The sequence below is a fragment of the Melanostigma gelatinosum genome (genome assembly GCF_949748355.1).
Source record: "Melanostigma gelatinosum genome assembly, chromosome: 16".
Lineage (NCBI taxonomy): Eukaryota > Metazoa > Chordata > Actinopteri > Perciformes > Zoarcidae > Melanostigma > Melanostigma gelatinosum.
This window is the reverse complement of record NC_136649.1, coordinates 5,833,300-5,847,731: the sequence shown is the minus strand read 5'-3', so window position 1 is coordinate 5,847,731 and position 14,432 is coordinate 5,833,300. Positions and strand designations below refer to the sequence as shown.

The window sequence follows — 14,432 nt, the reverse complement described above, 5'->3', positions numbered from 1 at the left end:
CACCAGAGGGACTTCACGAGCGGTTCCTGACCATCCAGATGGACTTCTAAAACATCCAGTGAGATGTTGGAAGTTTGGAAAATAGACGGATTGTTTTGGATGAGTATTTGGAGATTAAATTTTTTGTTTAATTGGGTTATAAAGGGATATTAGGGTGTAAAAGATTAAGAAATGTAATTTTGTCACGTGTAAAAGAACAGTCAAGGCTTCTCAGTATGTGTTCTCTAGCCTACAGGCTGTATCCTGATCCTGCCAGCCCCAAGACGTGGAAGGCAGTGACTTCCAACGCACTCTATCTTGAAACGAACTGAACAGAAATACTTGAAATGATATCTGTGTGCATGCATTCTTTGCCTCGGTTTAGATAGATAGGGAGCCTTTCCCTGGATTGAGTAGGGGGGAGGTCTCCAGGGACATTTGAAAAACTAACTACATTTGAGTAGCTAACTCACAGTGAACTGTGAGTTAGGGGGGAATTGTAAGAAATTTGAGTAAAAAACTGTAGTTAGTAGATATAATAAAAGTGTTTAATAATTCATAATTAATAATTCATAGTTAGTCATAATCATAAGGGTTTTGAGAATGCATAATTAAGATAAACATAAGCATAAACATACATGCAGAAGCATGAAACTTCTGCCAAGTGCAGAAGTATAACTTTTATTTTGAAGGATTATTATAGAAGGGTTTAAAACGTAACTGACAATCATTGAATGGGTTAGCTGCTCAGGAGAGACAGATGTGAAGACAGGCGTTTGCTGAGCTGAGGGTGGGTAGCCAATAGAAATTGAGATAGACGGAAGGGAGGAGTCGTGAATTAATATGTGGGTGGGTGAGAAGCGTTTTTTCTGCCTCTTTGTTTTGTGAATCTGCTGGACGGCTGTGTCCTGAGACCAGAGGTAGTTTTTTTCCAAATGGGGTTTTATTGTTTTAATATGTCATAGGAGTGTACACTCCAATGTATAACTGTAATCGTGCTTACATCAGTGGAATTAAATTCCTTATAATTGTAAACCAGTTTTGGTTGCATTATTGGTGCAGCGTGTCGACGGCACAAGCCGGCAGCATGGCTCCGGCCTCCCCTTTGTTATGAGGTAAAAATACTATCTTAACAATGGTTTAGGGCCAAAATACATCTCTGATCTGCTGCTACCTTACGAACCATCCCGACCCCTCAGGTCGTCTGGGACCGGTCTACTATCTGTTCCCAGAGTCAGAACTAAACATGGAGAAGCAGCGTTCAGTTTTTCTGCTCCACATATCTGGAACAAAGTCCCAGAAATCTGCAGGTCTGCTGAGACCCTCAGCTCATTTAAATCAAGATTGAAGACTTTTCTGTTTGCTGCTGCCTTTAATTGAACCACATTCAATGATTATATTAATCAATTTCCTGCATTTCTGCATTTTACTTCTGAATTTTATTTCTTACACTGTTTCTTTAATTGTTTTTAAATCTCCTTTTCTTTTGCCTTATGTTTTGATGCTTTTAATGGTTTTATGTGAAGCACTTTGAATTACCTTGTTGTTGAAATGTGCTATACAAATAAACTTGCCTTGCCTTCTTCCCCCCCCCCCCCCCATCATCTTCTTTGGAACTACAGACACAGCTGACTGCATCTCCGCCACTCAGCCGCTGCTCTGCCTCTGCTTTTTGGACACAAACATTTATTCCGTGCCGCACTTTCGCAAGCCTTTTGTGGGGAAAATATTGAAGCCTAAATAAACGCTTCAAGTTGCTGTTACGCCTGTGAGACACGCCTGCACAGAGCTCGTGCAGGTAGACGGGGGTTCGTCAGTAGTGGGCTGTATTCATTCAATCAGCATTGGCCGCTGCAGTCACCTGGCAGAGAACCTGCACCTCGTCCCTGTTCTCCATGTTGAGAAATGATCCTAGAAAGGGTTAACCCCCCCCCCCCCCCCCCCCCACACACACACACACACACACTTCTGACTCCCCTCCTCCTTTTCTTCTCTCCTCCTCCTCCTCCAGTTTGGCTGCCCCCGACTCTGCTCCCCCCTACACACATACACCCCACCCATCCTCCATCTCCCCACATCCATTTGCAAATGATATGGCTTGTCTGCATATTGTCAGATGCAGCCGGCCCGGTCATTCATCACCTGTAGGCGACTCCCAGCGTCCTCCACACTTAATTGTTCCCTCTCTGACCTGCAGAGTAGAGAATGTTGTTTCCTCTCCCTAAGATTGAGAAGGAAAGAAAGAACGAAAGAATGAAAGAAATACCTGGCTGTTACATTTAAATTAGATGGATAGGGCAACAATGCTGGTCTCTCTTTTCTCTTTCCATTTCTGTGATTCCCTCTTTTTTCCTCTCTCCATCTTTTCTGTGTTTCTAGGTCAGATTACAAGCAGAGAGAAGAAGAAAGGAAAGGACAACGAAAGGATACAAGTCAAAGAGAGGAGGCAAGACATGAGATCCACTTTCATGACTCGTAAAAGCCTGAGAGCCGGTGTGTGGGTGGGGGATGGGGGGCATTTAGGCGGACCACATGCGCGCGCACGCACGCACGCACGCACGCACGCACGCACGCACGCACGCACGCACGCACACACACACACACACGCACACACACACAAACACACACACGATGTATGCTCCCTTATCAGCATTATATTTGCATCTGGGTTGAGCATGTGTCCATTTGTCTTTCTTCTCTCCATCATCCAATGTGATCAAAATCTAATTTGGAAGTGAGTCGTTTCCCTAAATGTCAGTATTTTGGCGGTGACACTTTACAGTCTTTGCACACGCTTATATGCATAATGCCACTAAAATTATAAAAGAAAATTTAAATCTTTTCGAAACTTAATCAACAACCCAAGATGAAATCCCTTTGAAGGTGTCGACTGAGCTCACTGTGACCTCTGACCCTACACAGCCACTCTGCTGCCGTGCTCCCTGGTTGCAGTCGGCTAACGGGTGATTCAAAATGAAATGGCGCCTGCGGAGGTGGAAGCGCAGATTCAGCCCGATTTAGGTGCTGGGACGCAGCACTGCAGCGCATGTGTCAGTGAACGACTGTACCAGCCTTCCAAATCCACCAGGAGGCTGCTCCTCACCTCTTGAAAGGGCTGGTTTTCAATTAGGATTTAGGTGTCAGATTTAGATTCGATTTTGCTAAAAGGTTTCAGCAAATACAGGATTAGGGTCGGGGGTTTAGGACTAAATGATATCAAGCCGAGCCTTCAATTTCAAGATAGTTTCTTCAAAATTTAAAGATAGTTCAGGGTGAGGGTTCAGATGTCGATTAGGTGGAAAGGTTCAGGATTAAATGAGTTCAAAATGATGATTAGAAACAGAGCAACGTTTAAAGATGCCTTGGCTGTAAATAATAATAATAATAACTTTAATTTATATAGCGCCTTTCAGGGGACCCAAGGCCGCTTTACAAGAGTAACAGTTAGACAAACAGTCAGAAAAACAGAACAAGTAAACTAGGGGCCGAAAGCCTTGGCGAACAGATGGGACTTGAGGGCCCTTTTGAAGGCGTCCAGAGTGGAGATGTTGCGGATCACCGCAGGGAGAGAGTTCCAGAGGGTGGGGGCTGCCACACTGAAAGCTCTGTCCCCGAAGGTTCGCAGTTTGGTGCGGGTGGTGGCAAGCAGGCCAGAGTCTGAAGACCGCAGGTTCCGGGGAGGGGCATGTGGGCGGAGGAGGTCCGATAGGTACTGGGGGGCATGGGCATGGAGGGACTTGTAGGTGAGGAGGAGGATCTTGTATGAGATGCGGGACTTGACCGGGAGCCAGTGGAGGTTGAAGAAACAAAGTTTTGGTTACGTAAAGCAAATTGCAAAAGATGTTGAGTGGCCAGTTACAGCTGCATGTTTAAGGACCTCTTGTCCTTTCGCAAAACGTTCATTCTTTACACATGACATCCATCACACTTCTGTCCATCCTGATAGAGGGAATTTTAGGCATTTTGCATGTCATCTTTTGCTGCTTTTCACGTTATCACAGATAATAGTTAATCATCAAACATCCCTTTCTTTCCCCAGCAACCTTGCTTTACCTCCGAGTGCTGCTGCTGGTGTACATTTATTTTGTTTAAATGTTAAAACCAGTTTGTTCAGGGAGAAGAAGGCCGTGCTCGTCCTCCTCCAGTCTTCATCTTTATTCACTCCATCTTCTCTGCCAGTCATCCTTTGTCCTCTCATTCCTCATTTCCTTTGTGATGAAGACCTCTCACGCCAGACCAGAAACACATCCATCCACCCCCCTCTTTAATAATAAATAGATACTTCCATTATGAGCTGCTTAGGGAGTTGGCACATAGTCAGTCATGCTATGGAGGACGGGGGACAGCTAGGGGCTGGGGAAGTCACGCTGACGTGATGGTGCCACCAGATTTATAAAACGCAGATACCTTTTATGCAAGTTAAGTAAACCGTGAGAATGTTGGTGAGATTGGTGAATTTGGGTGTCTAAGAAAAGGTCAGGCAGCTTTCAACTGATGGGCGGAATATGACCAGAACAGCATCACCTGTCAGAGTCCAAGAACAGAGGATGTCCTAACATGTCTTCTTTCTTCTGGCTGAGAGACTTCTTAACTCATCCTCCACATATAATAAGAGGGGTTTTTGTGTATTTTTCTCATGCAGCAAAAATGAGACTATAATCTGAAGTGTGTTGTGCAACCATCTGTTGTATGACAAAACTTTGTAACCCTGTACAGATTGTAGAGCCCTCTCAAGCTAATTTGTGATATTGGGCTTTACAAATGAATATAATTGATATTGATTGATGAAAAGTAAAACTGGGTAGTTTAAGTAAGCTGTGCTCTGGATTCAGCTGTTGCTAACTTTATTTCTCCAGCTATTAAAATAGCATTAGTGCCTCTGAAAGAACAGGAGGGCTTAAAAGACAGAAGATGCATCTGTACATGCTGATGAGACACAAAGCTGCTCCGATACCGTCTGTGTGCATGTAGAAGGACCTTCACGTATCAGTCTTCATTCGCTATCAGCTCCTTACCTGCCTGCTAATAACATTGATGAAGTTTCCAAGATTGACAGGTTTGTGTTCAGAACATAGAGACTTGATTCTTGAAATATATACACCATACTCTTAAAAATGTGCCTTATCTAAAAGTCTGACTTTCTGATATTAAAAGAAAATAATGGAACATTGTGAGGAAAGTCACAATATTCTACTTCGAAGCATGGTTATGTATTTTTCTCAAAACACAGTATAACTCCTTTTATATATATATATGACACTGAAAATCTTTTTTCCTCAAAATATTTGGAGAAAACAGTGGCTCAAAAACCTAATCTGAAACATTAAATAATTGCTTAAAAATACATGTGACGAAACAAAGTGGCTTTTGCAACGTACTAGAATAAGTAACCTAAACAATAAGCATTGGTCCTAATGCAGTTAACGAGCAGATGGCAGAAAGCAAGATAACAATGCATCCGTCTATCACCTCCAACCTCACGCTCGCTCTCTTAAAGCGTAAGAGCTCTACGCTGACTCCTCCACCGCCCAGCGTGACAACGGTAAACACTTTGGCGCCGTCCCACAATGAGATGGGCCGCTGACATTGGATATTAATATGGATGGCAGTTTATAATTCATTGGGCGGGATTACTTGGGAGTGCTGGTCCCAGGCCTGCTCCCAGCACTGACTAACGATACCGGACATTCCTCGCTCTCCACTGCCCACCCCAATGCCCATTATTATAATATATTCAAGGATTAAAGGGGTTTTATCTTAGAGAGCCATGCATTATGAACGGGGCATTTCAAAATGTAATTGCCCCGAATTAAATGATTCAAGATAATGTTTCTTTTATAAATTGGTAATAGGGCCAGGGGGCAAAGAAGGGGAAAATACATTAAATAAACCTTTTTCACCGCAACAAAAGGAGAAAGGAGAGGAATAATAGAAGGCCGATGACCTCGTGTCTGCAGGAGGATATGGTTTAAAAACAACATTAAACACAAGAGGAGAGAAGTGAGATGAAGTTTAATCTCCGACAGCTTCAGCTTTACTGTAGACTCTGGATCTCTGCACGCTTACAGAAACCCACAGCTACTGCACACGGTGAAATGGTGACGAGCCCGGTTAGGGTTAGAACAATACACCTGCACAGGACTTGTTGAGTCTATGGTTAAGCTATGGAGCTGGGTACACACACACGTACACACACACACACAGTAGTGCAGATGTTTTTATAAAAGCAAGGAGCAGACTTCGTGATTCTAATAAGGTTGTTAAAAGAACATGATTGCATAAAAAAATACAGATCTGTGATGGAAAACTGCTCGAGCCACAGAAAGACGAGTGACACCTCAAACGTGATACAAAACCAGAGCATGGTGTAGTACAAAGTGGTCACAAACAGCTGACCGAAGGTGAACCAAACCTTTAGTCATATCAACTCATACCACTTGAAGAGGGAACACTGTGGCAGTGATCATCTCCCACCACCATCAAGCCTTCACAACTCTACGGGTCAACGAGGAGTGACAGGAAAGTCACAGGTCAGGTGGTCCGGTCAAGATCAGCAGGCCAGAGTCAGGGTTCACGGACAGTCACAGTAGATCAGGTACAAAGAGACACAATGCTTTTTGAAGTTTAGAACTACACAGTGAGGTGAGACAGTAGTCTGGGTTTATCCATTGCACTAGCATCTTAAAATAACCTAACAATGAGTCGTTCAGTTGAACTCCATTCCATTTATGAACAGTCGTGCATGGTTCACTCTGATCAGACCACTTTAAACGGTATACTAGACTAGAGAAAGTTAAATTTAGAAACACCAAGCAATGAGACAAAAAATCTTAATTCTATAGTTCTAGTATAATTTCCTTCTGACCTTTACTGAAGCTGTCGTGAAACATTTCTACTCTGTATTCACCCGAGGGTACTAAAGCTCATTCCTGACTTTTGAAACTGTATTTTGTCACGATAGTCTTAACTAAAAAGGTACTTACTCGTGTTTTCAACCACATCTTTTTGGCTCAGTTTCCCTAGGGTTGGTTTAGATGTCATCATGTGACCAACAGTAAAATACAGCACTTTGATCACGTGATAGGTGGTTGCACATACTGTAGCTGGAGAAGGTAACCTCTCTAGTCTCTGATGTGAACGTCCTCCTTGATCTTTCTCCAGACAACCACCGACTGACCCTGACTGGGAAGAGGTCAAAGTCAAGGAGTCAGTGGACGCCTGGAGAAAGACTGAGGACATCCAAGGAGACACAAAGGCCTGCCACAGTGAGGGAAAGGTTTACAGCGTGCCATGCTGCGTTGCTCTGTGTATGCTGTAGCAAATGCAAAAAGTGCAATGATTCAACTAAATGAGAGTTGACTCGAGGTCTTCTCACCGGATGATTGGAATCATCCACGTTTAGGGGGCAGCCCTACATGCAACCACCTGACCTAAGCTATGTGAGGACACCTACCGGAACCAACAACTACCGTAGATGTTCATCAAGACTGAAATGTGGTCAACAGCTCCTCAAAACTGGACCTTGACTTGAGAATATTTTGTCAATCCATATCACTCATGTATTGCCATTCAGCTACATACAGAGACACTATAAACAAACCTGTGTCTCTGCATAACTGCAGCAGAGCACCGTAATGGGCGAGTTAATGGACAATTCAGGTTATGATGTTTGAATTTAACTTTACTGATTCAAAACCAAGTTCGTGGGTTTAACTGGAAGAACCCCGAACCTTCTACAATGAGGCTGAGGGAAATGACGGCCGGATGTTTCCCTCCTAGATGTATTGACTGTCAGGGACTCTCTTACAGTTAAAACTAACCACAGAGAGGAAGAACCTACTGACACTGCTTCCATATTTTTCCTACAAAAAGTGTTGTGTTGAAATTCAGCGGAACGAAAAACTTCCAACAGGAGAACTCACAAAAACTGTCCTCGTCTTGTGTCTCACTGCGTCCTCAGCGGAGCATATGGCCGTCTCAGTGATCACCGGGTCACTCGTCACTCTCTTTGGGTGACATCCGCAGATAATCCCTGCAACGTAAACTGGGTACATTTCATAAACATACTTCTTGAAAACACACAGTAAAACATTCTTCTGTAGGGGACGACCGAATTCACGGGGCCCCTTTAAGGAAAGGGGCGTAACCCTGGTGACAGAGGGGGTTAAAGGGTGACAGGAAGTGAATGTGTTTTATGTTTTGTATGGATGGAAATAAACGGCCACAAGGTGCAGCCAAAGGGAATACTAGCCTCCTTGTTTATTTCCACACACCTACAATTCCATGTTTCTCAATGAGGGCTGCAACTAAGTAATGATGGAAAATGTACAATTTAATGGTAAAAAGTAACAGAACCCCAGCTTCATTCCAAACCATAAGAGTCACCATCAACTGAAAACAAGTGTTGTCATTAAAACTGATCATTTTACGTTTAGCTTGAAAGGATTTCATCCAGAAGACAAGGGAGTAGAGGGCAGTGATGGTCTTAACTGAGCAGCACACACCAGAATGAATATCGGATTGTCAACTCAAAGCATACGGGACACATATGGAGACAAACTGCAGTAACAAACCAACCAATTCACAAGATAAGAGACATTTTGGCTTTGTGGAGATACCATTCACCTTACTCCATTTAGTTGGGTTTTTCTCTTCCCCTAACAATTAGCTGGAACCCGTTTTGGCCCCGCCCCCTCACTTTCTTACTATTCTGTAGGCTTCCAGCTGTTTTAATGTAACGTTTCAAATGTTAAAAAAAAGAGAGGCTAGTTCGCAGCACAGAAGGCTGAGGGACACACTGGCAGCAGCGGGAAACTAAGAAAAGACACGCTGGATGAACGTACAGCCAGAAAACTTCTGTGACTTAAAATTCTATTTTTTCAGCTTTCCTATTTCTGAGTCATTTAACAGATGCAGAAATAACTAAATAGCATGGTCAATGGGCATTAAGTGAAACCTATTTATTCACTGTTCTCTTTGGGATCATCTTCAGTTCGACTGTCACTTCGGTTGGCCTCTTCCCTTTGGCCTCTCTGGGTTGAACTTCCAATTGAGTCCAAAGTTGAATAAACTTCTTTTCTGACCTTCTCCTGACTCTCCTCCTGTACTGGCTCTCCATTAGCCTCCATACCATACACATCCTTCTCCCCGTTGAGGAGGTGACTGTGCTCCTCCCGGCCTTCTTCAACCTCCTCCAGCTGGCGTAGGATGATAGGAAGCTTTGCATCCGCGTCAGTATTCTCCAGCAAAGCGATATCGCTTTCCTCGTACCGAGGTAAAGGAGCGCCCTCCTCCAGCTTCTTCTCAAAATGCAGACGTTTGGCACGTCCGCTGTCCGACGCCTTCTCCAGGATCTGCTTCTCGGCCAGGCGGAGCTGGACTGCCACTCGAGCATGGAGAGATAGATCAGGTTTCTCCAGCATGGAGCAGTCCTCCTAAAAGAGACCAGGCCGCTTTTAATAGGTCAAGAAGATGGTCATACGAAGGTAAACAAATAATAAACAGTGAAAACTTGACACATTCACTGAGCGCTCGTCAGAATCTTCAATCCAACAATCACGTGCTTGATTGTGGCCATCGGACCTTCGTATGGTCCAGTTTGTTTGAACCATGCCGAGCCCTTTAAACTTTACACCCAACTCAAAATCCAGTGAACTGACCTGTGAGGTGGTCTTGTAGGTCTTGAGCAGCAGAGCAGCTCTGGTCTCAAGGAAAGTCCACAACTTGATCTCATTCTCCCAGCTGACCGGGAACTCGCTGTTGCCCAGAGTAAAGATCTTATTGACTGCACGATCTCCCAGCAGGTAGTCCTTCAGTTCCTCTGAAATCAAAACAAATTAAATATACGCACACCTGCAAGTCAGAAGAGAAGTGTGCCGAAGGCGCCTTTGAGGTTATTGGTTCGTAAAACTTGGACCTACAGAAAGGCAGCTGGTTATTTCTTCGCAAATTTAAAAAAACGAAAACATTTTAGAAGCAGGCTTTGCTGTCAGAGTAGAGGTCTTCATGGGTCCAAGGTTTTGGAGCTTATCACAAACAGACCATACAGACCCGATCTGAAATGGTCCTGATGACACTCTGAAATAAGACCTGATCCAATTCTGAACAGATCCAATAAGAGAGACAACACCAGCATTGGCAGAAGATGATACTTCCAATGAATTGTAAGCTAGCAACTAAGGGTTTGGTGAACAGTTAAACTACAAAGACAAGGCCTTTGTGATGCTTCTAGTAATACAGCAAGTATAAAATAGTGTTGGCAAGACAACTTTTACACTTTTCAAAGAGATATGAGCTACTAGTTCCTCTTCCATAAGATTTCTGTGACGTAATGCGACACGTCTCAGTATCGTCTCCAGGGCAAGGATCGGATGGCTGGTTCCATTTACTGCTGGAGCTAAAGCAACAATTCTATAATGGCTCAAAGGAAACATGTAGCTGGTGTTTGTTTAATGTGCCCTCTGTAGAGTAACTACAGGGAACTTTTAACTGGTTATGAAACAGTCAATTTATTACCGACGCCTACATGACCTACATAAGTAAGCGAGCCATCAGACGATCGGCTATTTCTATTGTCTTAAAGCCTGTCCCCCGGTCTGATTCCCCACATCGGACTAAACCATTTACAGCATGCAGAGCATCCAATGATGATGGAGAGAATACATGGAAACTTGGCTTCGTTACATGTGAAGGTGAAAGAGGCGAATGACAGCTCCCTGCTTGTGTGTACATGATTCCATCATGTCACATCTGTTGAGAAATATCAACACACAAGCAAGTAAAAGATGATATCTTACCCCCCCCCCCCCCATGCACACACCCACACATCCAAAGATGAGCCGGTTTAAAAATTAACATGCAGCAAAAAAAAAAAAATGTGAATAATATGTCAAGCGGGTCCTGAAGATGAGCCCCGTGACAGAGGAGGATGTGGCCTTGTGTGGTTGGGATTTATGACGCCGGTGCCATTCTGCATACATGCCGATGAATATTGTAAATCCCCCGGTGGATTGCTCCCTCCACACATCTGGTGGCCTGCCTTGATCAATTAACAAGTGCAGGAATGGACAGGCCTTGCTCTTTCACTCTCTCTCCCTTCTACCTCCACCGTCGTGCCACCTCTTCTCCTCTGCTGATGTGAGAAGGAAGCAGTCGCTCGACAACAGTCTCCGAGGAGCATCGGAAACTGAGGCGTGTTTGGTTTTAGAGTGGGCTGCCATGTTGGTGGCTTTGAGTGTGTGTGTGTGTGTCAGTGTCTTACCCTCTGTCATGCAGAAGACTCGGAGGAAGGCTAGGAGCTGGGCTGAAATGGGGGGTTCATTACAGTGCAGAGCAAAGATACAGGACCTGAAAACGAACCATACAAACCAACATTTTAACAAGAAATCAATCCAAGAATCAAAAGGACAATATGTGACTTGTTTATATATAACACATGTAGGATATGTAATAAGAGACTACTCCTCTAGCACAATAAGCAGAATGTTATAAATATTCGGAACAGACAGCAGCAAAACAACTGCAGCGAGAACTTAAGAGATTGATATCAATCAGCTGGAGTCAGGGCGGGTTTAGCCTCGTTTAGCTTAAGGACTGGGCACAGTAGGAAACAGAGAGCTCAGCAGTGATGCAGAGTGCAACTTCCAATAGTCCTGGTGTCATATTGATGTTGCCATGTTTGGTACCTAACTAGTTCTGACCTGAAAGTACTTCTTCATAAGAAGAAGAACATAGAATATCGAGCGTGACCTGAGGGAATGGAAGGACTCCTACAGCAGGGGGCTGGAGGCCGACCTCCAGCAGAACAACATAAGGGCTGTGTAGACTGGAACAAAGGAAATCATTGGCTCAAGGTAAGGGACAGACAGCCAGTGGGGAAGACTTTGGAAGGAAGAGGTCGACTTCACAACCCCTGTGTATTCTGGGAAAGTTTGTTGACGTTTTACATGGGTGTCTACATCGACAACAGACTGAACTGGATGACCAATACTGAGGCTGTATATAGGAAGGGGATGAACAGACTAGACTGAGATCCTTCAACATTGGAGCCGGTGACGACAACAGACTTAAACTGATTCAGAAATCTGGCTCTGGAAGTCGGTCCAAACCAGACACCTTTGAGGTTGTGGTGGAGAGGAGGACACTGAACAAACGGTCATCCATTATCGATAATCATGACAACCAGCAAGTGGAAAGAGAGCGGAGCTCTTTCTCTAGCAGACTGGATCCCGCTGTGCTGTGACAAGGACTGATACAGGACATCTTTCCTGTCCAAAGCAAACCCTCTACCGCTCACGTCTGTCTGACAGAGAACTCACAGCTTCAGAGTTTCTTTCTCAACCATTATACTCGACCCTCTTTAGCGCCTTATGTAACCTTGCACATCTTTATACTCTACCTCATTTAATTCCTCTTAAAAACTGAAACTCATTTGAACACTTGGATGTCAATTTATATGGTATGCTATCCTACATTTAGATTTCTACTTTAGTTGTAGTTTACTATTTATGCTGTATTCTAACAGTCTTTTTATTGTGTGTTCTATATAGATCCATATCGCTAGTGTTGATATCGTATGTACTGTATAGTACAGATATCTATTTATCTAATACCTGTGTTTATCCACTGATTCAGGCAATCTGAGTGCTGGACAGAATAATAAGCTGCCACCATTAAATACTACCACAATGCAACTCTCCTTTAAATCACAAGCTGTTTTTGAAATATTTAAATGAACAAGACAACATACTTCATGTTCATTGGAGCTGTTGGCACGCCTACTTTTTTCACTTTTAACAGATCAGCTGTTCAGCCCCGCTTACGCTCTTTATGCTGAACTAAGCTAAATCTCAGCATGAGATTGAAATCGTCATCCTCAAGAAAAGAATATAAATTAGCGCATTTCTCAAAATGGTGAACCGTTTCTTTACATTATCATTGTCTGAAATTACAAGGATGCAAAAAACTAAAATACTATACAACAACAACAACTGTAGTGTTCAAGACATTCCCTCAGACAAATCCATCATTTTGAGTTTGTGTAGTTGGTTTGCCTCTTACTTTGGGGTACAGGGAACTTTCAAAAAAAGAGCAAATTGGAAAATGAATACCGGTAGTCAAATATGCTTACTAAATTACTCTTCTCAAACAGAAATGAAGTAGAAGAGTGATTTCCACGTAGTGAAGAGTCGGACGACTGCAGCCGTTCAACATCTCAGCCCGACACTGACTCGGTTGCCATTTCCTTTGAAAATGATCTATGAGCATATCTGTCAGCTTAATAGAGCATCGCGGCAACAACAGGGATCGTTTCATTTAATTTCCACTGTTAAGATTTAGACTGTCATCAATAAGAGATTAAAAGGCGTCTGATTAAAATTGCAGGGAAGAGAATGCTGCATACAATTAAGGGGCTAATGATAAAATGATTAAGCTTCTTGGTGATTAAAGTGTTGGGGCAGTTGACAAATTCATACTTGGTGGTGTGGGGAGGGAAAAAAAGAGAAAAGAAATCTGCTGCAACATTTATATTATGCGTTTCAATTACGCCAAAAGGGGGGGGGGCCTACTGTTGATCTACTGTTGGAAGACAGAAGTGCTCCCCGGCTATATGAAGGGTGCATGGAGTAAGTCGTGACCCTGAAGCTCTCCTTGACCTATATTAACAGCTGAGTTTGCAGATTAATTCACTTCTGAGAGCAGACACTGTTGGAAAGAAAAGAGGACTGCTTGTGGTGGACCCCCTTGTGAGAAGAGGACATACGCTGGGATGCCGGCCCGTGCCAGCACTTCGGCCTTCATGGCGTAGAGGCGCTCGCTCTTGCTGACGCCCAGCTTGATCTTCACTCTGTCGTGGGCGTTGTCTTGGAAGAAGAAGCCGTTGTGGATGACGAACTCGGCGTTGGATCGTGTGCCGTAGAAGATGTAAATCTACAGGAAGAATAAATCCTCAGCGTCAACAACATTATCGTCACCGGTCCTGATGGCAGTTTCTTTTAAGAGCTATTAATACACAGCATATGAAATGCATCACTTCAGGACAATTATCAAACTACACCGCTCTCTCGTCGGGACGGAACTATGTTCAGTGCATGTCTGAATGGTTTTTTGTCCGTGTTCATGACACATCGTAACTCCTCAAAATCCAAGCCAAGGTCTTGTGGTTGCTGATTAAAGTGAAGGAGACAACTTCGACCCAGGCTCTCTTAAGGTGGACGGACCTTTGAACAACACTAAAATGATAGTTTTCACCTCCGTCTCCCCTTCTTTTACTTTGTTGCCAACATCAACAGCAGTTGAGACAATAAAGACCCAAGTATGAGTAGTAACAGTATCTCGACCTGCTCGTTCTCCTTGTAGTCCTGCAGTGCCACACATTCACAGCGATCGTCCTCCAGGTTGTAGCCGGTGGTGATCTGCAGGTCAGCAGCAACTTTTACAACGCTCCAGAAATA

The 14,432-nt window shown here is 43.8% G+C and overlaps 1 protein-coding gene across 2 annotated transcripts in view; it reads right to left on the bottom strand.

The window, feature by feature from the left end:
- Positions 1-5,976: 5,976 nt before the first annotated feature.
- setd3 (SET domain containing 3, actin histidine methyltransferase) overlaps positions 5,977-14,432 on the bottom strand; it is a 25,505-nt gene continuing 17,049 nt past the window's right edge. For both annotated transcript variants that reach the window (XM_079286408.1, XM_079286409.1), the window contains exons 9-13: positions 14,319-14,393; positions 13,742-13,908; positions 11,240-11,325; positions 9,639-9,799; positions 5,977-9,413 (exon numbers count right to left, since the gene is read on the bottom strand). In XM_079286408.1, coding sequence (XP_079142534.1) covers positions 8,940-9,413; positions 9,639-9,799; positions 11,240-11,325; positions 13,742-13,908; positions 14,319-14,393 — 963 coding nt within the window. In that variant the 3' untranslated portion in view covers positions 5,977-8,939. The remainder of the gene's footprint in view (positions 9,414-9,638; positions 9,800-11,239; positions 11,326-13,741; positions 13,909-14,318; positions 14,394-14,432) is intronic.